This window comes from Coenobita brevimanus, chromosome 21, assembly GCF_032717465.1.
Source record: "Coenobita brevimanus isolate Jiangsu-jjx chromosome 21, ASM3271746v2, whole genome shotgun sequence".
Lineage (NCBI taxonomy): Eukaryota > Metazoa > Arthropoda > Malacostraca > Decapoda > Coenobitidae > Coenobita > Coenobita brevimanus.
The window spans coordinates 38131496-38157505 of record NC_136974.1 but is presented as its reverse complement, the minus strand read 5'-3'; the positions used below and the strand labels follow the sequence as shown (position 1 = coordinate 38157505).

The 26010-nt window shown below is 39.7% G+C and overlaps 1 protein-coding gene across 3 annotated transcripts in view; it reads right to left on the bottom strand.

Moving 5' to 3' along the window:
* mxt (Eukaryotic translation initiation factor mextil) overlaps positions 1–26010 on the bottom strand; it is a 64733-nt gene that overhangs the window by 3902 nt on the left and 34821 nt on the right. For 2 of the 3 annotated variants that reach the window (XM_080266672.1, XM_080266673.1), the window contains exons 2-14: positions 23626–23707; positions 20428–20568; positions 19211–19377; positions 17033–17158; positions 16681–16870; positions 14702–14773; positions 13547–13607; positions 12614–12753; positions 11124–11251; positions 10811–10896; positions 10306–10515; positions 9687–9784; positions 5736–5929 (exon numbers count right to left, since the gene is read on the bottom strand). In XM_080266672.1, coding sequence (XP_080122798.1) covers positions 5736–5929; positions 9687–9784; positions 10306–10515; positions 10811–10896; positions 11124–11251; positions 12614–12753; positions 13547–13607; positions 14702–14773; positions 16681–16870; positions 17033–17158; positions 19211–19377; positions 20428–20568; positions 23626–23707 — 1695 coding nt within the window. The remainder of the gene's footprint in view (positions 1–5735; positions 5930–9686; positions 9785–10305; positions 10516–10810; positions 10897–11123; positions 11252–12613; positions 12754–13546; positions 13608–14701; positions 14774–16680; positions 16871–17032; positions 17159–19210; positions 19378–20427; positions 20569–23625; positions 23708–26010) is intronic. The other variant, XM_080266674.1, reaches the window with a different exon arrangement.

The window sequence follows — 26010 nt, the reverse complement described above, 5'->3', positions numbered from 1 at the left end:
CTATTTGTATACAGTACATTTATCACCTGATGTATCCCCTAAATCTTATGAAGTATTATACTCATTGTCCACTAACTTGTCTCCACCCCTGTCTGAAGCCTTGGCCTTAAGTCTATGGCCTCGTTAAGGTGTTGGTGAAGGCTACTGGTATATCCAACGTCTGTATTTCAAAATGTCCATCCTATGCTAAATAAAAGATTGAGGCAGCATGAAAATGGAAAATGTATCGGAGCAGTGAACGGGCTGTTTTTGCACCATCACACTCTAACTCTAATCCCTCATCTTCTCACTTCATCTCTGAATTTCTGATCTATTGTTTGAGTTGCCCTTGTGATTCTATGACACCCTCTTTCACCCACTTCATCAATACTGTAGTTTACTGGTCAATTTTCCTCATCAGCTTCATTCACTCCAAATACAGTCCAGTGTTATCCTATCCACCTCAGTCACATTCCATCTCTAGGTTCCTGTTGTTATTCATTATCCTAGCTCTGTCAGTCTGTTCATCAAAGTCGGTGCCTGGGCTGCCACTATTAGATTAAAGCTGTCATATGAGATCATATTCTTGTGTGCTTCTTAAGAAGCATCCCTAGCACCTCCCTTACCAGAGTATCTCTACGTACAACACATTAGCATTCTCGTGTATAAATCTGATGAAATGGATAGTTGGGGTTTATTGCTCACGTACGAGTATTACCATTCAACTGTCACTCATCTTAAATGTAAGAACTAAGCAGCCTCGACCGCTTGCATCAACATTCCTGAGAGGATATATAAACGTAAGAACTAAGCAGCCTTGTCCCAGGGATCTACATTCCAGATGGGGGCAATAAAGGACCGGATGATAGACACAGACTGACGTCCATAAAAAAAAGGACACACAAAACATATAAGAGAACGTCAAAGCTTCCACAGTCCAGATCATTTAAGGGTTAGAAAATGGCCAACTTCCCTGGCAGCAATTTCACTTCTGTCACTTCCTGAGGGTCAGAGTATGGTGTGACTATCATCCACAACTTTGCTCTACCACAAAACACAAAACCACTAAGCATCCTGTGAGTTACAAGCCAACAGCATCTGCTGTTCCCACATGGTTAACCATTCAAGACCTAACCAATCTCAACACAGCCTAATGTCACTAACCAATCCCAACATTGCTTAACATCACTAACCAATCCCAGCACTATTTCATGTCACTAACCAATTCCAAGACTACTTAACATCACTGGGCAGACAAGAAGCAATGCACTTAAAAAGCTGTCACATACAAACATCAAAATCATGGAGAGAGTAAATACGAAGTTGTAGCATGTTTTGAAAGAAATGGCCAGAGAAGAGTGCATAGTGAGTCTCCTGGCCCCTTCAGTCCAATGACATTATTCCTAAGTTTATTCTTGGTCTCTCCAGATGATTTAATTCTGTTAAGGAGAGACTTCCAATGTTGCAAAGGTTAGACATAGGTCCATATTCTCAGTGGTTAATGAAGCTCCCTCACACTTCTTCCTAGGTCCATATTCTCAGTGGTTAATGAAGCTCCCTCACACTTCTTCCTAGGTCCAAATTCTCAGTGGTTAATGAAGCTCCCTCACACTTCTTCCTAGGTCCATATTCTCAGTGGTTAATGAAGCTCCCTCACACTTCTTCCTAGGTCCATATTCTCAGTGGTTAATGAAGCTCCCTCACACTTCTTCCTAGGTCCATATTCTCAGTGGTTAATGAAGCTCCCTCACACTTCTTCCTAAGCAAATTATTTTTGCTTAATTACATTTACTATCCCCTTCTGTGTCACGTAAATCATTCCAATACTACCGTTGTCATCATAAATAACACACACATTGTTATCAGCCAGCTGTACCAAAAAATAAACTGCTACGGAAGAGGTGCTAGGGGACATCCATAACTGACTAGAATATGGACCAGTCTCCAGCAACCCTTTCAATACCATACACCATCATTAAGTTCAATAAAATGTTATGAGCACGGTAAGAAATATGTCACCAGAGTGAAGAGGTTATGGTAAGACCTTGAGATTATAATGCAAGATAACCAAAGCCACAGGTGTTAATGCAGAACTTGACTTTATGTAAATACAGTACTACACTGGGCCACATTATCCTGACCTGCTCTGTTCTTTACACTCCTTACTGAACCTCTTTCATTCTTTTAATCCAGTCTTTCTTTTAATGTTTACTACTCAGCTGTTTTCATTAGTTTTTCCCTCATTTACACTCCTTTCCTTCTCAAGTTTTTCTCTTCCTCTCTTGTCTCTCACTCTCAGTCTTTCTCACCTAAACTTCCTCAGAATCCATATGCTTAACTCAAGAAAAATTAATGTACTGTAAAAACTCTTAATTTCAATCTGCATTTCAATATTATAGTTAAGAAAACATTCTGTACTACAATATAACACATCATACACACATGACATAAAATGGTTTTCTTAAAGATGTTTCCGTTTTTCACTCTAAGCTATTATTATTACAATACAGTATTATTTTTAATTTTAAATCATATACCTAATCATCATCTCTAAAATATATCATGATATCAAATGTAATAATAGCCTAATCATTGTGAGGTACCAGCACAAAAATGAAATTACCATAGATACAGCAGGGTAATATCATTCAACATACTGTACAATGAAAATAACTCCCCCATTGAGGCAACATTTGCGTGATCTCATCTATACATCAAGAGATCTTAAGGTAAACATGAGATACCACAACTTTCATGACTGAGGTACATCTGTCAACCACCAAGCCACAGCAAACACTTCACTACTGTAATTCATATGGCTGTCTCAGTAATTTTTAGGTAAAAACAGCCATAAAAACCTTCAGTGAACAAGCTAAATAGTACCCACTGCAGCCCATCACCCTCCTTTTAGGTGGATTGAGGAAAGTGGAGCTTTTTTGGTTATGTCAGTGCAACCACACGAAGGCATCCCTCTACATCACCATCACATAAATTAGCAGTGCCTTCATTACTCAGTGGGCAACAGATGTACCACAATGAAGAAAGTTATCCAACCCCTGTTTCCTGAAAGGTCTCTACAGTATATATATGACACCTCAAGATGTGATCACCAAGAAATCTAATCCATTTCATGAATACAGCACAGTACAAATAATGGTACTTGATGCATTAAATTAGTAACTCTAGTCATGAGGTGCAGTTGTGTGATTGTTATAGGTCAGTCAAGGTGGGGCAATGATACACAAGCAGTCAGTGGCAGTCTTGTATTAGTAGTGTCAATGCTACGTACTATGGGGGGTTACAGAAATAACACTTGGTGGTTACAACTACTTTACAACATTACACACAGTTACTCACACTGTACAGCAAATACAACACTAATAGACAGAGCTATGAGGAGTTTGTCCCAGGTGTTGGTGTAAAAATTACTACAGTCTGTGTCAATGGTACAGATCTTGCATAATAGGTGATTGGTGACCAAAGGTTACTAAGTCAGGACTGTCATTACCATCATTTTCTTCCTGACCAACAATACAATGAATTCACCACTTCATTTAACAGTACACATACATCATACTGTATTTTTTATGAAACAATGGTGAATATTACATACTATATCAGTGTTACACAGTTGTGTAAACAGAAGTGAAAGAGTAATGTCAAATCATACAATACATTATTAAAACAAAACAGCAGAGACTGAGCTATGATCAGAACCATCTGGATGATTTACAAATGAGAGACACTTTCTAGGAAGATTTCACTGAACAGCCACGTTATGTCTGTGTCATGTGTGCTAAGTATTGCAGTGGACTCGAAGTTTAATGAGAATCGTACCACTGTGCTTCACACAAAAATTTTAGCTACAGCTACTGTACTGTGTTGAAGAGAATAGTGGGGCAGTTAGCTGGGGATGTCATCTTGTGGACTTAAATGTTTCATAGCACCTTTTCCTTAGAGATTTATTTTGTGTACTGCAACTTAATATTATTTTCCATGTTAATAAGTCTATATTATCAACACTGTTTACATTATTAACAATTAGGAGAATAGTAAAATGTACATACATATTCCATATAAGGAAGAAGTGAGATAACACCCCCTGACACACCCACCACTCCCTCTTCCGGAGCTACATTTCAAGAGCTAAGCTACCTGTATATCCACCCTCAGACCAGCTGTGGGGAAGGTCATACCAATACTTCACAGTACTATTAACATGTGACTATTTTAACCAAGGACCATATTCTCATAGGGTCAGGAAGCTCACTAGCACCTCTTCCTCATCAGTTTACTTTTGCACATAGCATGTTCATATTCTCTTGCATATTATTTATAAATACTGATGTCAATATTCATAATATACATCTAATATTCGAGAACATTAATGTGCAATATGCAAAAGTGGCGGGGTGCTATGGAGTTCCCCAAATACACAAGAACATGGTCTCAAATTACTACACAATTGCATATGAATATCTAAAAGAAACAAAATCATTACTCTATTAAAATAAGAATACCTCAAAAATTATGTAAGAATGAACTATGGTTAGTGGATGTGAGAAAAAGAGTAAGAGAGGAAGCCAATGAAAACCAGAAATTTAAAATGCATCCTAACCCTCTTTTGTTTATGACCTGATCCAAATACTTCTTAGATGACTTTTATGTAGTAACTATTCCTTTACTTTATAAAAAGTACATCAAGTACTGTACACATCCATTGTAATTTTGTGAACAGTGAAAGGCACGACAGTTGTCAGGGAAGGCACTGAGTTAACATGCAATTACACGCATATCCTGGAGACAGGCTAGATTAAGTTACGTCAAGTCACGTGGAGAGAGAGAGAGAGAGAGAATACAGTATTAGGTTAGGTCAGGTTCTTCAGCTACATTAGATCAAGTATAGTGGCAGGAAGGTTGAGTTGGTTTAAGTCTGGTCAAGTCAGAAGAGTGTATATCAAGAAGCTGCCAGGTACAAACTGTTTTACCTGTAGCTTAATTAAGTCAGGTCAGATAAAACTGGCTGACTAAAGTAAAATTAGCAAAGTTTAGGTGCAATGAAATCTGGTCACTGCAGACTTGTAGGGGTTACTTACATCAAGTAACAATACCAAGTCTAAGTTATGCATGATTTAAAGTATATTCGAATCATGTGGGAAGTTAGGACAGGTTAAACCAAACTTCAATTTGAGAAGTTGCATATGATCTGATCCGAGTTAGGTTATGGCAAGTCATTACAGAGGTTAGGTTGGATTTCTTTACACTGACAATGAGGTTATGTTAGCCTAGGTTGTCAGAGTATTATGCCACGGGGTTAGTGAGGTCTGTGAGGAGAGGAGAGGTCAGTTCAGGTCATTAGGTGAAGTGAGGTTAGGTCATGCCAGGTTAGGTTTACTTACAGTCAAGGTTAATATTTCGCTGGGCTAGGTTACAGTGATTAAGGTCAGTATGAGTATGCGAAAGAGGAGGCAACACTGCACCACATTCAGCTTGAGCCATGTTGCAAGCTCCTTCAACAACATGGATGGCAAGAGGCAGCTGAAAGGAGGCATACTGCATAAGAAAGGCAGGGGTGTAGGTGCGACAAGGGGTGGGAGAACAAGACAGACTGAGAGAGTGAGCAATGGAGAAAGGAGTAAAAGAGTGAGGGACTTGGGGTGCATGAGGGAGATAGTGAGCAAAGGATATGTAAGAGAGTGAGTCAGTAAGCAAGGGGGTAAGTGAGCGAGTGTGGGAGGGCACTAATAACACTCCACCTTCTTGAGCACGAGAGGCGTGTTGCGCACCACCCGCGACCACGTGGATGGGGTGAGGCGGCTGAGGGGGGAGGATGCACACTGCACAAGGAAGGCACGGGTGTAGGCGCGGCGGGGAGCGGGCTGAGGGGGAACGGCATCCGGGGTGGGGGAACAAGAGGGGCTGGAGGGGGAGGGCGGCCCACAGCTGTCACCTGGGGAAGACCAACCCCAATGTCAGCAACTGATATACGGTTCAGCTCACAAAGTTTCAATACACTAAGCTATAACTGGCTTGTGTTAAAACTTTTCAAAGGAGTAAGAGCTGTATTTTCATGAGCTCAGCAAACTCCCTAGCACCCCTTTATTAGTTCACTTTATTTCTGCATATGGTCATCTCCCGTTGGTTGGTTCCCAGGAACAAGCAAGGAATCAGACCTGATGATGATGGCATGTTCATATTCTCATCCATCCATCATCCAATCCTACGTTGCCCCATGAGGAGCGTAGGAGCCCAGGGCTAGGCAAATTGGTCCTGACATTTCAGATGATACTCTCATGTATCTTATTTATACAAACTACTGCAAAATCAGTATGATGTACACAGGATTCAAGACGTTATATACATACAATATATAAACTAAATCTCTAAGAAGGTGCTAGCAAGCCTAATAAGGCTAGAAGACAGCCCAAGTTAGAATGAAATTTTGTCTAATACACTTTCAAATGACTAAGTTATTGACTACAGGATGTACCAGTCAGTCCAACACTATCTCCACCACCAACACTAATCATCACTGTGTACAGTGCCTTCACTACGCTATGTTACTGGCTGGGCACACAAGGTGTCCTAGCACCTCTTCCTTAGTAACTTGTTCTGTACATTCCACCTCATTATCCTCCAGTATATTATGGATTCAAACTATGCTGAGAGCAAAACTACATTAAGGATGCAAACTATGCTGAGAGCAAAACTATGAAAATAACATACATAAGAATGTAATGGAGTAATATACAAAATAAACTACTAAGGAAAAGTGCTATGAAGCCTCCTATGCCACCCAGAATATAGCCTATGGACAACAGGACGTGTCAGATACCCACAACACAATGACTGCCAATCACAATTTAACTCCTCTGAGGTTTGGGGGGCTACGCCTGAAAAGTTATAGCCCAATATTACACTTTTAATGCTAGATGATCAGCCTACTTCCCTTGGTGGCATTACTGTTTATGATTAACAAGCCTACAGTCACTTCTTTGGGATCATGTCCTGGAAGGCTGCCATTCTTTCTTTGTCATTTTAACCAGCAAACCACATCAACACCAAGGTCAAAACTCATAATTTCAGACGGCTAAGAAATATTTTCATGGGCAAATGAGACTCACCAGCATTTCTTCTCTAACAATTATTTTCAGGATTTAGCATATTGTGCTTCATCCCATCCTTAGGGAGGGAAAATGATAATGATATTATTTGTGTGTGTGCGCATTCCACATTGAAAGTACATTCAATTAAATGTCCACCTGGAATTAATTGAGCTTCAAGATCTGGGCAAATTATTCACAGTTTCAACTTTATCTTTGTTTTCCTGATCCTGGATCCTCCCTACTCTATTACGAGAAACTGAGATAGAACTATTATGATGATCATGATGGTGGCGGTGATGATAATGATCATCTTCAGTTATAAACAGGTCTTGAGAAAATTCCACCACAAATTACACTCCTCCTCTTCATCAAATTTCTGGCATGATAACTGGTGACTGCGATGCCTCCTGACTCTAACCCCTCTTTGCTCCCTACACGTTCGGTCATGCAATAGGTCACCTGACAACACATTTTGTCAGGCCGGGTCAAAAGTTTGCTGAGGTCAATAGTAAGACCTAATCAGGTGAAACTCAAGTCCAACTGCAGACATGAATATTGATCCACTAAACTACTAAAAAAAAGCAAATGAGCAACAACTTTTGAATCCAGTTATGTGATCCTCATAGTCCAACAAACTTCTGAGAATACTGTGTTGGAGTTTCATAACTTTTTCACTAAAATGTGGATCAGTATTACTGTCTGCAACTCTACCAGTAGTCCTCATTTTAAGCCGCGTATGTAAAAAAAAAAAATCAAAAGTAACTGTTGATTGAGGGAACACTGACAAATAGGGTATAAAGGTAAGACTGGAAATATAATTGGCAATATTTGTAATTTTCTACGGATTTAACCCATTCAATATGATGTTCATTTTGTTTTATTCTTGCCATCACTAGACAATTTCATACAACTCCAGAAAGACACTGTGAACAAACATGAGGGGTTGGACACAGCCTTCATTAACCCCCTCACTACAGTACTGTACTTGTGTGCTTTCTTACAACAAATAACAACATGATAAAAGCAAGAAAAAATAAAATGACATCCTCAGGCAGGAGGGGTTAACAGGAAAATCGTATCATATTGCCATATCATTTATAAAGGCTCCATCAATGCAACTTACAATGAGGACTTTCAGCCGATGCTACACTCTTTTCACCTTAACTTGGCCAAGATAGTCATTGTTTTACAACTTATTTCAAGTAGCTCTGGGGTGGAAAGAGACCATGATATGGCTCTACATCCTTTCCACAGCACTTCTTCATGATTACCATCATATTCTACTGTTAGTCTCTTGTTACTACCCTACATTCATAGCCAAGAGGTGGAAATTTTAGGCCAAGTTAATGTGAGAGTAGTCATTATGGTCATAAAATGAATATTGCAAGTCACAATTATTAGTTAAGCCATACCAGGCCAACAAGTCCAGTTAACTCTCACCAGGTTAAGTAAGGTCACACTGGTTAGTTATAACTCAAGTAATTTTAAAAAGCTGATCATCTAACAGAGTCAACTGTAAACTAATATATGTAATGGTAAAAATTCTGAAGCATAATAAATCAATAACAGTAAAATAGTCACAGCTAGTCTTATATTACCCCACACAAGGTATATGGACTCCAGGCTAGACTACCCAAGTCCTGAACATTTAAGGGGAAGTAACTGCACTAAAAAATTTATATTTTAAATAACACTCTGCATAAACTTGCATATACTTGCAAATGTCTTGATATATGAATTCAAAGCATATTAACATACTGTATGGTATCAATATGAGGGGTTCATCCAAACTGAGCAGAATCATCAACACTTGCTCCAGGAAGTATCTGAAAACAGGTGACTAACAGTTCCAACATAAGTGTGGTCGCTGTTCATACTTTTTATTAATGCAAATATTTTTGAATGGAAAATGCATTTCATTATGTTGTAGCTTCTGTTTTTAGGTTACTGTGATCAAGACAGCATGCATACACTCATGAAACTAATGGAGATTTTCAAATGCTTCATCCAATGTTTCAGAACTTAAAATGGGAAATTTTCTGATATCTTTTGGAGCAAGTGTACATCTCAAAACTTTCCCAACATAATGACATCTACCTCTAGTGACAGTGCATCCAAAAACATACATAACACTATACTCGTTCCCTAAAACTCCATTGCAATATTCCGTTATTGTCTTCAGCTCTCAAGAAACCTACATCAGTGTGTCCACACCTACCTACCTACATACCAACACACACAAACACACACACACACACAGGTTTCCTCTTGAAAATAAAAATGGTGTCCTGAGAACTTGCAAAAAAAAATTTATATATGGAGATGCATTTCTTTCCTGTTCTTATGATGGTGCTGTAAAAAAGAAAAAAAGAAAATACTGAAATGATGCATCCCAAAACTCTCATAGCACTAAGAAGACTCCCCAGACTCTTATGAAACCAAAACACCACCACACTGTCTCCCCAAACTCACACAACCACAACACCAATGCCAAAGACGCCCATTGGTACTCATCACTGGCTTTGTTCTCACTAGTCTTCAAGAACTCTCTTTTTCTCCCTTTTGCTCTCTCTCTCTCTCTCTTGCTCGCTTTGTACTCACTGGCTCTGTCCTCGCTGGTCTTCTGGAACAGCGCACGTCGGTTCTTGGAGCTCAGGTCACCCGGCTTGCTGCTGCTCTCCGCACTCTCAATGGCTTCCCTGGTTGTTATGTATAAGTCAAGATTAGGATCATTTAATGATGGTTAATCCACTTTTCTACCTATTTACATGCCTATCTATTGTATCCATAAATCTACCTACTTATCAATCTATTTATTTGCTTATCAAAATGCTGATCTCCTGATGGATTTCCTGATCAGACCACACTGGCTAATGTCAGGTGGGATCACAGAACATTATAGCTTTCACTTATTTCCTGCTTTATTTAAATCTATATCCATCTTGAAATATGTTACAGAATGCTGTACTAAATCCACATGGATAACGAGCCACACATAGATGACCATAGAAATGGGCTGGTGGAGGATGGTGAACTCTCTCTTTTCATCCATGTAAATGAGTACCAGAAATATGAATCCAGGTAATGTACTGGTGGCAAATGGATAAGAAGCTGTACTTGGAATAAAAAGGAGAGGAGAGGAGAGGAGAAAAAGAGAAGAGGCAAGACAAGATGAAAGAGAGACATGGGAGGACAACACAGAAAAGGAGAAGATGCATACTTAGACGATGATGGAAACAAAGGCTGGCGGAGAACGGTGACGACACCCTTGAAGCTTTCTGCGTTTGGGTCGAGATCAGATGTGGGTGGGGAGTGGGCACGGGGGGAGGTCTGGCGCACCTGCTGGGATGGGGGTGGGGCAGCCGTGGGTGACTCAGCGGCTCTTTCACTCGTAGGGGAATATGACGCAACTTTGCTACCTTGGCCAGGACTGAAACAAAAAGCAGTCAGGATGCACAGTGATGGGTCAGAGGTGATATAACTCACACCAGCATTTATCCCCATTCCTTTACATTGCTTATTTATTAAATACAGACACATCTAGTCACAATATTAACTTTATTCTGACTCTGATTTGCAGGCTTGATTTAGAATTTCTTTATACTACATATTTAAAAACAAACCATTCTAGCAAGAACATTGCCTCCATTTTGTGATTTTTTAATGGACAGGGTGGTTTTCAGGGACATATGTACAGTACAATGTTAAATGAGGAATTATTGTACCTGGAGCCATCAGAGCTAAGGAGAGACGCGATATTGTTGAGGTTACGTTCACCATTGAAGAACTCATCCAGAACCAGCTTGGCCGTCTGGGAGAAACCAACACAAGATTAGAGATCTGAGTTTACGTGTAACAAGGGAGATTCATTCCAACCTAATTTAACTGTGAATCATCAAATTTCATGGTACCTGAACTTACCGTAGTACTCTATGTCATTCACCTGGGGATCACTGAATTTTACTGTATCCTGACTCAGCATTCAGGTTGTACAAATGGCTACTAAATGCTGGGTAAAAACAAACAGGTTCTACGTACCCTAACAAGGTGTAGATTGTTGCCGGTGATCCTGAGGGCGTGCTGTCCCCTGGTGACTGTATAGCGGTATTCTCCAAGAGGTTCATCTCCACCAGTAGGACTGTGTACCAGGGTGTTCCTCTTAGACCCTGCACCACCACCCCCAGTAAGGGATGAGAGAAAATATCATCATCATCATCATCATGTCAATGCATCACATGTCACTATTTCTTCAAACATTACCATTAAAAATGCATCCACAAATGAGCCACATACAGTACTTCAGAAATATCACTGAAATTTAACAAATACACTAACATACTCAAAACATGAAAAGAAATTCTACACCAAACTACAGTAATAATAAATGCAGTGGTTCTGAAAGCATTTACAGAAATAATAATAATTACAAAAATAAAAAATAAAAAAAAAGTGGGGAGGGGGTAATTTCTAATCCAACTTTGATTATTAATTCCATCAATATAGTACAATGCATTAGGGGAGTCAATATGCACTTATTCTGCCATACCCCACGCTCTTATACTTCACACTGCCCCACCTCAATCCACCATCCCCAATGCACACTTCAACATCAGGCACACCTTCTGTCTCCTACTACACTAATACTTTTCACATACCTCATAGAAAAGACAGCCTAACTAAAGGAACAAAACACCTAAAGCATTTTCTAGTAGTCCTGATATCTAAGAACAAGCTGATACATCTGGCCAACTAACGAGATACCATATACGGCACAATAGTTTATATATAGCAGAGTTCAATATTTGCTTTATTTTCTGTGATGATAACCAATATGTATTTTGCAACTCACTGAGGGCCATCTCATCCAGAGACAGTTGCCGCCGCAGCACTGGGATGGACGCTGAGTGTTAAATACAGTTCTTAAATATCACACTCATCACATACATCAGCAGCAGTGCTCTAACATTATTTCCCATTAATAAACAGGGTGGGCAGGATCCAGTAACAGAAATTGGAAAGGACCAATGTACCACAACTATGAATGGAGTGTCCAGAGAATGGGCCATAAACCCATTAACCACCTTTATCTGATTAAAATGGTTTACAAAAGTTTTTGCTAAAATAAGAAAAGAAAGAATCATTATTTTCCTTTACAGTAATTATGACGATGGTGACCTTGTTATGTATGATATCCTACATATACCACATAACATTACATCTTGAACCAAAGAAATACATTTTGATGGTAAGGATATATATCCAACAAATAATAAACATACATAGGGTGCCAAAGAATGCTGTTGGAGGTGAAATCAAAGGCAGTGTCATTAGAAACAGAAATTATATGGTACAGAAGAGAATGTTGAACGAAAAGGATGGGGAAAGGGTTGTTCTACTGTGTGAGAGACATGTCTGCACTTTCTTTGATTACCTCATGTGCTATCTGATATACCATAATCATTTCTGTTCCTTTCAAAGCAATCCTAAGACAGAGAGGCAAATAAAGTTGAGTAATAAGAAACCCCAACCTTGGAGTGTTTCATCCGAGGTGTGTGAAGAAATGGAAGACGATGACCCTCCGAGTGTGGTGAAGATCGAACCCCTCTCATCGCCTCGGACGGGGGAGGCATTGCGACGGATGGTCTCCTCGATTAGGTGCTTTGCTTGACTGAGGCATTGAAGTGCACATAATTAAACTTTGGTATTAGCATTATCATCAAAATTATTCATCATCAGCATGAATATCATCATCACTGTTAGTCATAATCATTAATGTCCTAATCTCTTCATCATCATCATCACCATCATTCTAACCCTAATCCTTACCTGTAAGACAAGGTAAGGTTATATCTATAAAGAGAACACAAAACATATATAAATAATTAAAATACAAAATTAAATCAAACTGTATGCCCAGTGAAACGGACCACACTATCATTCACGCTTCTGATACCTTGGTTTCACCTAACAGATACTAACCATCCACACTCATTTCTTTACAATTTTACTGTACATACACTTTATATATAACTATGAACTGGAGCTATTCCGCTGATACTGATTTAAAACAGATGCAGTTCATGTTCAGTGACTATCCAAACATTTTTCATCCACTCATTGATTGATTTTTAGGGATTAATTCCCGAGCTAGACCTCACCAGATCATATAGCCCTGCTAGGGTTACAGGAGAGCGCTACCCCTCCCAGCACCAAGCCGGGAGAGAACTTGCAACCTCACGATTACGAGCCCAACACCCTACAACCGAGCTACCGCGCTCCTCTTTTCATCCACTCAGTGGTTCTGCTTCCTCAACATCAATATTCCCTAACTTGCTTTCTCTTGGTCTTCCATGCCACTCTTGTTTAACCTTCAAATTCACTCACATATACCCTTTTCACACTAATTTCCTCTAGGTGATGATAAAATAACCATAACAAAATACAAATAAGCCAACACTCACTTAATGTTCTCCTCAGCTGGTCCTGTGATCTGCACCAGCCGCTCTCTGGCTCCTGGGGCAACTGGTGAGAAGGAAGGAAGACTGAAAAATTATACCCACAGTTGGAAAACGGATTCATTGTGGTGATAAAACACTTTCGGCCCAACCTGGACCTTCAAGTATTTCATAGGGGGGAACATTCTTATATACACTGAGATGGAAGAACACAAATACACCACTGGCAACTTCATAACAACTGGGTAGGTGATAACAGTTGTCCTTTTTATCCACAATGATTATAAAGGACTTGCAGGGACATCCTCTACACACTGCACCTCTTCAAAGCATTGATAGGGCACAGAACTTTATACTGTGTGCTTGTTCATAAATCCTTACAGATGACTAAATGCAGTCCGGGACTGTCAGTGACAATTTTTTGCATTTACTTATTTCTTAACCAACATCTTCCTTCCTTCTTTCTCTCCTACTTCTTCTGTCTTTCTTTCCTTCATTCTTTCCTCTTCCTTCTGTCTATGGGTGACTCTACACTGAGTGACAAGCCAAATGGTTTCCTGTGCACCAGGAAACCATTTACTATGCTAGATGGTAACCATATAACCAAATTATGGTACCTGGTGGTTTAGTGGGTAATTAAGGTGCTCCAATCGGAATGAGCCAGTGCAGATTTACATCCTAGGGGCGCTTGGGGTTTATTGCTCACGTAATACCACTCGCGAATGAGTGATAATGGTCACTCTCATCTTAAATGTCAGGACCCATTTGCCTAGCCCCAGGTTCCTATGCTCCTCATGGGGCAACACTGGATCAGATGATTAATGAATGAATGAAATTAAATTCCCACACAGTCATTCAATTGTGACATACACATTACTCTTAACCAAAATAAAAAGTGAATCCCACCCTGCTAAAAGTTTACAGGGAGAAGCTTGTACTCATGTATGGGTCAGGGTTGCACTATAGCAGTACAAAAAACAGCTCCATTAACACTTACAAAAGAGTCAAGATACATAGAAACAAGCAGAACATGCAGTGAAAAGCACATCACTGTTCAAGCTGACATAATACAGGAAAACATGCATGCATATTGAGGGGTGAATACCCAGCAGAAATTCCAAGACTGCCAAGTAAAGAAAGAGAGAGAGAGGAGTGGTTTACCTCGCTGGAATGAGATGATGGTTTCGGAGAGTTCCTCAATCATGTGCACCCGCCGTCCCTTGATGCCCATCACTGTGCAGAGAGAGGTCAGGTCAGCCCGGGTCACATGTCACTACATAACAGGTCCAGTACATGGCAAAACAAGTCACTAAAGGTTTCACATTTCAGTCATGGTAATATAAATCATCAAGTTTAACCCTTTCATCCCACACACTTCTTTCTTTGGGAGAATAAAATTATCAGGCATTAACCAAATGTCACCATGCTGAAACACATTAACAAAAATAATTTCTATCCCACTCCCATTCAAAGACGCCTTTCCTATACTAAACTAAAAATAATCTGCTGTCAACTAAAATACAGAATATGATCTGACTGAAGGGAACTAGTAGTCATATGGAAGTCAATTTGTGCAACCACTGGAGATGGACTCTCTTGGGCTAGAAGGTCAAGTATTAAGTAAAATTTACTGTATAACCTAGTGGTGTCAGTGCTCATAGGTGGACACATCTAACTACAGTATTTCTTTGTCACTATGCATGCTCAACATTTAAGATGTTATTATTCCCTTTACCAATACATCAAACAATATCACCAACCCAATGTTCTGTGTTCATATGGAGTGGTTAGATCTAGAGCCAGACTCACTTCTTTGGAGACATATCAGATACAGTACTAAACTTCCACCTCCCCCCTTTATTGTGCTGCATGAGGTATAAAGCTGCCCAAAACCCAAGTGCTAAGTGGTAGGGTTGTCACATCAATATGCCAACAAAAAATAAGGGGGGAGGAGGGTATTCAGGTCCCCACAGCTATTCAGCATCCAGATTCACATCAATGTTACTACCTTACTGGCTCACCAGCATGTTTACCATATGCTTGTTTTGATACTACCGACATATATACTGCACTATGGTACAGCAGAGTTACTGCCACTTTTAGTAATCACTGCAGCAGTAGCCTGTTAATGAAGCTGGTCCTAGAAAAGCAGGTATACCCTGAAATGACTAGGAACCATTGCTTGACTCAGGTGACTTCTATATAAATGGCCAAAAGTAGATAATTTGGCAAGATGTTATTAATTTACCAATGTATATACTGTACACCTCTTTGGCACTGACAGCTGCAGGCCACCTAAGTTTACTCACTGTTGACAATTATTTGCACAGAAAGTCATACACGATTCTCACAGTATAGAAATATGACCACCACACACTCATATGCTTTAAAATTACTCCACAAGATCAGCAAGCAGCCCATTTCACAGCTCATGGGCTGCATTCTTGTAACTTCAGAGACAAGCAACTCTTCCTTTATTATTTCTTTCACATGTTTCACATTAACATTCAACCCCTTCTATGTGTATTATATTTTTGTGTTGTATTTTTGTAGCATATATACATAATACAATACCAACTTTTTAAGCAGATATTAAATGGTGAGGAAAATGTGCTGGGGAGCCTCCTTAGTCAATGACAATACAGCCCTAAGTTTCAAGTCTACTAGTTCGTTGTCAGTAAAGTTTGGTCATGTGTTGAGAGCTGCACACCACACCACACCACAAAACACCAACAAGCTCGAGTGTAAAGGCTGCCACAGCTCTTGTTCAGTGCTGGAGTTTGGGATTCATGCATAAAGGTGAAGAAATCTTGCATGAAATTTATAGGCTAATGTGATGAAAGGGGACAGGCTTTCAAACTTTAGTACAGTACTGTATAGGATAATTATCATCATCCTAATCACATTTCCACCTCACAGACATAAACCTCCATTATAAAAAGGTATTCACATTATTAAGTCACTGTCACTCCAGATATTTCCATTAAGCTGATTATGTATTTGCTATTCATTAACAGTAAATAATTGTTTCTTTTCTGTCCTGTTACCAAGAGACTTCCTTACACTGTATCTTCTGCTAATTAAGACTGAAAAAATATGGCTAAATATAAAATACTGTAAATCTCAAGTCCATAACTTACCCTTGCCAGAGTCAGCATTGCGAATGACCACCTCATCCTTGCAGTAATTCTTGCCGGGTATGCGTGTGGGTTTAGCGAACTTGCCGGAGCTGCGTATGATTTCTCCTGGCCCCAGCAGGGTGGGGGTGGGTGGGTGTGATGGGGTAGGGGTCTGTGGTGATTGGTTTGGCTGGTACAGGGCCTGCTGGTACTAAAACAGGGAAAGAATGGATAGACTTTAAAATATTACCTGTATCATCATCATCATCGTCATCATCATGCCCTTTTTTCCAGAAAGACACGAAAAGGAAAACACAGAACAGGGAGAACTTTAATCATCACCATCATTCAAACAAGAAATTACAATACTGACCTGCTGGTATTGCTGCAGGGCTGGTATGAGGGCCTGAGGGGTGGTGGTGGTGGGGGTTAGGAGGGTGCTGGGGGTGGTTTGCCCGGAGGTGTTGTTTGAATGTTCGTCCAGTGCAGCTTCCTCCGCCTGAAGACACATATTTTAGTCCACCATCAGTACAGTGCATTAAAAAAAAAAAAAAAAAAAAAAAATTACATTCAAAGTATGTGCAGATGGTTATGCCTGTGAGGTGAAGTCAAGATTCCAAGGACTTAAAGGGAGTGAATGAGTGAGTGGCTCATTTCACTTTATGCTGCTACTGGTAATTAGTTCTTCACCTGTCAAGCTTTTTTTCCATGTTTTCTGGATCCTACCTCACCTCTTACTATGATTAGAAAAAAGAGGCTGGGATGATGACGATGATGATATTTTCCCACCTCTTCCTGCATACACTGCTATATCTCTGCACCTGCCTGAGGTAACATTATTTGTTTGAAATCACAACTTCCTGGTGAGTAAAACATGGATGGCTTCTGGGGGTACAGTACTGCTTTGGCTTCCCTGGGCTTCACACACCACATGCAATGACCCTACCGGGTAATGCTAACAACCAGCACAATATTATCCCTTCCGAGGTGCAAGGGTCCATGACCAGTTTACTTGGGATGTTTAACATTTATGTTTACGAAAGCCTTGGCCATACAAGCAAATGTTATTCTTTTTTTTTACCTGCCAATGGCAGCTCTGTCTATCACAAAACAGAAAGGTGAATCATATTATCTAGTGTTAATGTTAGTGTCTAGTGTTAGAACAAAATACAGTACAAAACATGTATGGAGGCTGAAGGAGTTAAGGTGAAAAATATACTGTACCTAAGTGGTACTATTTTATTAAAAAACAAACAAATGAAAGCCAAGGGCCTTGACAATGGCAGCTCTGTCTACCACAAAACAGAAAGGTGAATCAAATTATCTAGTACTGATTAGAACAAAATACAGTACAAAACATGTATGCAGGCTGAAGGAGTTAATGTGAAAAATATACTTAAGTGGTACTATTAAAAAAACAAACAAATAAAAGCCAAGGGCCTTGACTCTGCACAAAGCCCAAAACTTTCATCCCAAATGGTTCTCCAGGAAACTAGACCACCCTCCTAAAGATTACCATGTCAGGTTTTAGGGAACAAGAGAATGACCAAATGGATTTCATCTAGTGCAACAGATGGAATGATGCACACAGACAAAACAAGATGTTTGGATGAAAGATAATGGTAAAACTGTATCACATTAATATCACCTACATCTACAAGCATCATCATAACACCACAAATATGTGAATAACAGTATATACAAAATAAGGAACAATTATACAAGGTAATATAATATAAGGCACTTCGAGCCAGAGGGGCGACTGTGCATGTTGCTTATTTTCGGTAATTAGTTGTTAAACTTTGACATGGCTAATTACAGTATACAGTGGTAAAATTATACTTATATGCATTTTATCGTTTAGCTTGAAAGTGCTAGCCAAGACAATTAAAATGGTGGAAAAATGACATGTTTAAAGTATATTACAGTTTGGTAATTAGATGTCAAAGCAAATAAGCAAAATGCACGGTTGCCCCTCTGGCTCGGAGCGCCTCATATATAACAAAAGATGATTGGTAGGGATTAAGGAACTGTATCTTAACAAGTATAAACTAAAGCTATATTTGCTACAACAACTATAAACCAACTTCAAGGAAGCAGGTTGATACACCTTCAGTGCCACGACATGCTTTATACTATTGTTACCACCAGTTATGGTACTCTAATTCATCTTGGAAACAGTCCCCCATCCAAAAGTGATGGGCACTGTTTTAATCTTTTTCAGCTTGATGGGAGTTTTCCCAAGCCTCAATAAAAATGTCCAGAGGCAGCCTCAATATATTTTAAAATGGTATCACTGTAATGAACAGGGTAACACTTTATGCAGAATCCTTTTTTTACTGTATTCCTGTTAATACCAGACTATACTATTTAGCTCAGAAATATTTAGAACTGGGGGACCTGGATATAGCCTTCATTAACCCCCCTCAATACAAGTGGCCTTTCTTAAGTACAATACTCACAAAAACATCTAGAGGACGCAAAAATACACGTACACTGAAAACGATGCTATTGTACTGAAAGGATTGACAGACAGATATAATAAACTGACCTCAATCTGAATAAGCTTCTGTTTATAGTAGTTGATGAGGTTCTCGTTGGGCTGCCAGTGCATGGCTCGCAACTCAATGACCTCCAGCAGACGGTAACGGGCAGCCAGAGACAGTCGGTCATCACGGCAACCATTACGGAGTGAAATGTAGCACTTGTCCAGCTGGTCTGTGGAGAAGAGAAGGAGTTACACTGCACTGTGGTGTAATGTAACACTACATGATGGTGCACTTGTAACACTAACAGCTCTCACAACTTCCAGTGTGAACAAACTAAACTAAATATATTCCAAGTTTATTATAAAAACTAAAACATACGTACTATATTTTCACTCCACTCACATCCATTAACTGTACTGGGAGGACTGCACTGATATTATGAATGAAATATTGCTGGTGCAATATATGCTGTATGCATACATTGTACTAATGTGTATATATTCATACACACTGTCCTGAGGGGAACCAGAAAATGACCACTGGAACATACTCATATGACACCATACACAGCACAGTCCTGTAAACAACTACCAGGTCACTTCAACATGGGCTTATTCCTCCTTAACAGACCGACAGTCAAGTCCATTACAAACACTGTGTTTCAAGGATTCACCCAAGCAAATGCTGCTTCAGGTAAAACAATTTTCAGTGATGCACAAACTCTTAAATATGGCTATATATATATATATACAGTATATATATATATATATATATATATATATATATATATATATATATAAAGAAAACTTTCCACTTATGCATGAGAAATTATGTGAAAATGCAGGTGGAATCTAGCAACAGGTAACTACTGAGGAATCACCTTTTGGCAAAAACACTTCATTCATCAGCATGACCTTAACATGAAAGTAGGCATGAATTCATCATTAATATAACAAACTAAATTACCTGTCCATCAATCTATTACCATACACCTTTATCTTGTAAGGGGTGGTCATAATCATATCACCTCCAAGCTGCCCTGCCCTCTACCATTTAGCTGCCCTTCCTCCAACTCACACATGCCATCTCATATATCCCATCACTCCATCCCATTTTAAGTCTCCCCTCCTACTCACCCCCTCCACCTCACTTACATTCACTCTTCCAGTCAGTCTCTCATTCTCCATCCTCTCCACATGGCCAAACATCTCAGTAGAAATAGCACTTTCAATCACACCTAAAACGTCACCATACCAAAACTGAGCCTAACCCGTCCCACCTTTATAAACATTCTCCAGCTGTGGTCCGAACATCTTGAGGTTCTCACACAGCGCCACAATGGCCGGGTAGACAGAGCGATCACAGGTAGAAGAGTTCAGGTACTGGGCCACCACGTCCATTTCGGATAACACGCTCTCCACTGCAACACAGAACATGTCTCAGCACTGTAACACATTAATCCCTTCAATCCGATTATGTACTTTACATAATGATCAGGCCATCATCAAAAAATTTTATTCAACTTAGGGAAGAACTCTATCCAGGAATTCTTTCACTTTAAATAGGTGGAAATTTTTATCCTTTGGCAATTCATTTCTCATGGCTCATTGGTACAATAAGGCAAAGCTATGGCTCTAAATCCTTGCCACAGAATTTCAAGATGGAAAGATGTCAATTTTTTGCCAAGTCAGAGTAAACAGGTTATAACTGTGAAGTGGTGCAAGGAATAAACTGTTACAGAAGATGTGGTAGTAAGCCCCAAGACCCACATGAATATACACAACCGATTACAACTTCAGCAGAGGTCAAACCCACCCCATGTATCCACTCACCTCTGCAGCCTCTCACAAAAGGTCATGAAAGGTCACAGGGGGTACCAGTATTATCGTCATCCAGCACTGTCACTGACCTCTAGTTTCTCTTTCAGGGGCATTGGGTACAAATGCATAAACAGCAAATTTTAACCTTTAACAATGCTAAATTCATGCTGGGAAAAATCAATATGGCAACATTATACTATGATCCTTGTACCTTAACCTGGCCCAGATTTTTGCCCTTTTGTAACTTATTTCACATAAGGTAGCTCTGTGGCAGAAAAAGAGAATGCTACCATCCTACATGCTTTCCATAGCACTTTTTTAGCTTCATAATCTAGTGCCAATCTATTTCTACAGAACATTCAAGGCAGAGTGATGCGAATTTTGGGCCTAGTTAAAAAATAAAAAAAAAAGTATACACGATCATCCGTCACAATTATGCTAGTCATGTCAGAAAGTGCATTTTTTCGAATAACGTCATACTATCCCCCAACCCTCTACATGGGTCTCTAACCCTACAAAAATCCTATATTGTACTGTATAACTATCTGAACATAGAAAAAATAATGCCACAGAGTTTTCCACATAAGCAGTACAGTATTTCACAGTAAAATATAGCTACAGCTACAGCATACTGTATACACAATATTGTAAAAGATTTTGTTAATTATTCCCATGTGTATCCATGAACTGGACCCCTCCTGCCACCACAAGTAGCTCAGTGGGGAGAGTAGCCCCACCTGGTAAGTGACGTATGTGCTCTCGGTTAATGCTGTAACATGATGGATAATACTTTAATTCTGCCAGATTTTTGCTTGTCGGATTATGATGTTTGTTGAATAATGTTACATTTGACTATCAGCGGATTATTATACCAATAATTTTCAACAAATTTTCTTTTATATAAATTAGGTGACCAAGGCTGATGCACACAGGCATATTGGTGCCTTTGTAAATGATATGAAACTACTATACTGGTATACGAAATATCCTGCCAAAAATTTTCAGCGATATTAACATCTTCACAAAATACAGCAGTCTCCATTTACCTGGGCTGAATTTAGAAATCAACTACCGGTAATTTGATTACTTAAAAATTAAGAAAGTTGCCTTTTGACATTACACCAGGCTACCGCCACAATATATATACCGGTATATATATATATATTTTTTTTCCTGGGAGGGGCATGGGAAAACTGTTGGTTCTTGGTGCAGGGTGTGGGTTGTACTCCATTCCAGCGGCGCTGTTACTATACAGTACTCTTTGTACGTTACCTTCCTTAAATTGCATCTCCGTCTTGACTGCTCTGTTATAACAACAGATTAACTCTTGAAACGATGCTAGTCACAAAAAGGTGCTATGGAAAGGCCGCAGAGCCACTGAGGTATGTAAAATAAGTTGCACGAGGACGAAATTCTATGGTCAAATTAATGCAAAAAAGAGTTCAGGGGCTGAAGCTGTTCAGCCGGAGCCATTAGCACGGGCATGATGCTGAGAGGAAATGAGTATGAAGCCGAAAGCACTTACCCAGTGAAGACAATCCCTGCTGGTGAAAGTGCAAGACATCGTGGGGGACAAAGAAGAAAAAGAGACATGCAGCTGGAGATAAAACACTGCGCTGAGGACCGGAGGCTGCGGAAGACACGCGGCAAAAATGGCGCTGGTCGGAAGCAGTGTAACCACAAGTTTTGGAAAATCTGATTCTGGATGCCAAAAATATGTAGAAATCTGTAGATACCCCAAAGGGACACCTCTGTCAAAACCACTATAGCACAATCTGCAACAATGGGTGGGTATTGAGGACTACACGTTCATACATTTCCACAGCCTCCCTCTCGATCCCTCTGAACTACTGTATTCACTAGTGTCTCTTTATCCACGAAGAAAGCGAATCCCGCGTTTTACTATGAAAATGTCGGCCATTATGAAAATCTGAGGATTAAGTCTTTTTTTCAAACACTCTCAGACAATTTAAAAATACCGACAAAATCTGTACGACTATGGTTAAGTCTGTAGATGTGGCACACTGGTCGGAAGGAGCACGGCATCATGTCCAGTGTAAACAAACCCAAATATTAAAGGATATTTAAATTGCGCTCAGGGGGGATTTAAACTGTTTTCCGGGGGGTGTTTAAACAGGAAAAGCTGCTTAGAATTAAAGACTTGTAACTTACGTCTTTTTTTTTTTTTTTTTTTTTAAATTCTGGCATAAGTCTGGTGTAAATGTAGTGGGAAAAATAAATATATCCACTTACTCGAACATCCAATTTAATCTACTCCTTCTGTATTCTTGTGATTTTACCCCTTCACTTCCATGACACATTTATAAATTTAATTCCTGTCACTTCCAGATGATTTCAGCTTCAGAATGATGTCTGGGAGTGAAAGAGTTTGTCATGCTCAAAGACCCTAGAGTCCTAGATAGTATAATCAATGCTATATACTGTGCATTAGATCTTTACGGATGGGTATATCTAATCTTCCCCAGTATTCAAGCGGTAAAAATGATCCAGTTCCCTAGGGTGAAAACGAAAGAACTATAGTGATGCGAGATTACAACCTTTCCAGCCCGCCTGAATAACTGGCGGGTAGTTTGGAAAGCAAAGAAAAATCCTCTCTCTCTCTCTCTCTCTCTCTCTCTCTCTCTCCTAATACTCACTGGACTGGTCTCCTAGCGTGCATATCTTCAAAGGTCGGGGCTTTTCCACCTTCCCCTTGCGGTTCTTCAGTGGCAACCCCATCTGAAAGGAAAAAAAATATTATATACATTAAATATAGTTAAGGCTGAATAATTAAAGTAGCGTAAAGTAGTAGTAGTGGCAATCCCAGGATTATGTGAAACGTGAACCAAGGGGACTACAGAATGAAAATGCCCGACTGCGGTCCACCATTCTCCTTTTGAGGGACAGGGAGCGAGTTGAGGGACATTTGTACAAACGGACAAAGGAGTCGCCCAGTTATATTGCGACTGCATGAAGGTGTCCATCCCCAGCACCCAGAGTAATTTATAGTTAAAACAGTAAAGCAGATTAGAAAATAAAACTGAGGAGATGGAAAGAATATAGCACTATAAAAGGACATCCCGCCTCTCTCTCTCTCTCTCTCTCATTATGCGCCTCCTTTAAACACTTCCGTAAACTTATAAAAACAGTACTAAAATTTCTGAAAGTATACTGAAGCTGCTAGAGTCAAAGTCAACGATCAATACGCTGAAATATAAAAACGAAAAAAAAAAAAATATCAATGCAAAAATTATCGGTCAGTCATGCGTTGCCAAAATATCCAAAATTCTGCACCAAACGAAAGCTTCTGAAAACTGCTGGAACAAATTTGAAACCTAAGAATAACCGAGAAAAAAGAAAGAAGGTGGAGAGAGAGAGAGAGAGAGAGAGAGAGAGAGAGAGATTGAATAAACCAGCAAGAAGGAAGCAGCGTTTAGCACGGTGAATTCAAGAACAAAGTGAGAGAAGTGAGTTAGTGAGTGATGTGAGCGAGAGAGAGAAGGACTGACTCACACTCCCAACACCCACATACCAATCCTACCACTCACCCTCTCCTCACGAACCCACAAAGAAAAAAAAAAAAAGTCTAATCTCTATTCCTTAAGAGTTTCATTATAATCTTTCTGTTTTCACCCAACAAGCATCCATACCTCCTTTTTAGCTCAGTTGATGACCAGATTTAACACAACTTGGAGGATAAAGTTGACTAGTAACCAAGGAGACTCTAACCTCATATCTTATCAAATTTCACACAGTCAAGATTATTAAACTGTATTTAGCCCAGTTCCGTCACATGGAAACAAACCAACTATGCACATCCAAATTACACTCACTTTAGTTTAACTTGCCCTTGTTTTGTAGCTAATATAAACATTCTTATCGATCAGTCCTTTTGAAATGCTTGAAAATATGTTGGTTGGTAAATACATGAGGAAGTCACGGCCGAATGCAAGGCTTGGGATGAGTTGCCAGGTGCTGTGTAACTGTTTTGTTTGGTTGCTTCTCGTGATGCTGATGATTAGTGTCTTAATTTGTAGCAAAGTTACTCCTGAGACTATAAACACCCTACACCCACACCCACACACCCACCCACACACACACACACACACACACACACACACACACACACACACCAAACTGTATTACAATTTCACCAAGCCAAATAAACCAATAAAAGTCAATCTAACCTAATGTCTGTGTTGCTGCTTCTGTGATGATGCTGATCATTTCACTGTCATATCATACACAGCTCTTACCCCTATGATATTTTCTAACCTTTTCTTGTCTATATACTGAGCATACTATTACACCAATATACTTTTCATCAACCAAACGTACCATAATATAAAACAGTAATAATGATATTGGTAACTGCTGAATTCTCTTGCATCTACTGTAACTTCCACCTATCTATCTACAGCCAAACGCCTTAATCCTGTCAAGGGTGGCCACAAACAAATCGCCTCCATGTAGCCCTGTCCCCTGCCATTACACTGCTCTCCCAACTCACACACTTCCTCTCTCATATACCTCTCCACTCTATCCCTTCATCTCATTCCCGGTCTCTCCCTCCCTCTCCCCAAACTTACTCGTCACTAAAAATACTTCATACAGAGAACTACACATGTTAAAATATACTATTCTAAATTGATCCTCATGATTCCTGTCTAGATACTACTAATTGCTGTCTTCTCTTACTGCATGCTTTTTTACAACGACAATAAAACTCTGTATAAACAAATGAAACCCTATGCCATCCTATAATATCATCCTGTTTGTTTTATCCTTCTCTGCTTTACTATACTTTACTGTACCCTACCCTGCCCTTCTCACCATCTCCCACCTAACCTACTCTAGCCTACCCAAACCTACTCTATTCTACACTACCCTCCCCTCCCCTCCCCACCTCTCCTATACTCTACCTGTTTGCTTTCATTTGACGGAACTGGCCTACTTGACTTGACTTTTCCCTACCCTACCCAAACCAAACTTGGCTTACTCTTCCCTTCTCACCACCTCCTAGCTAACCTACCCTAACCTAC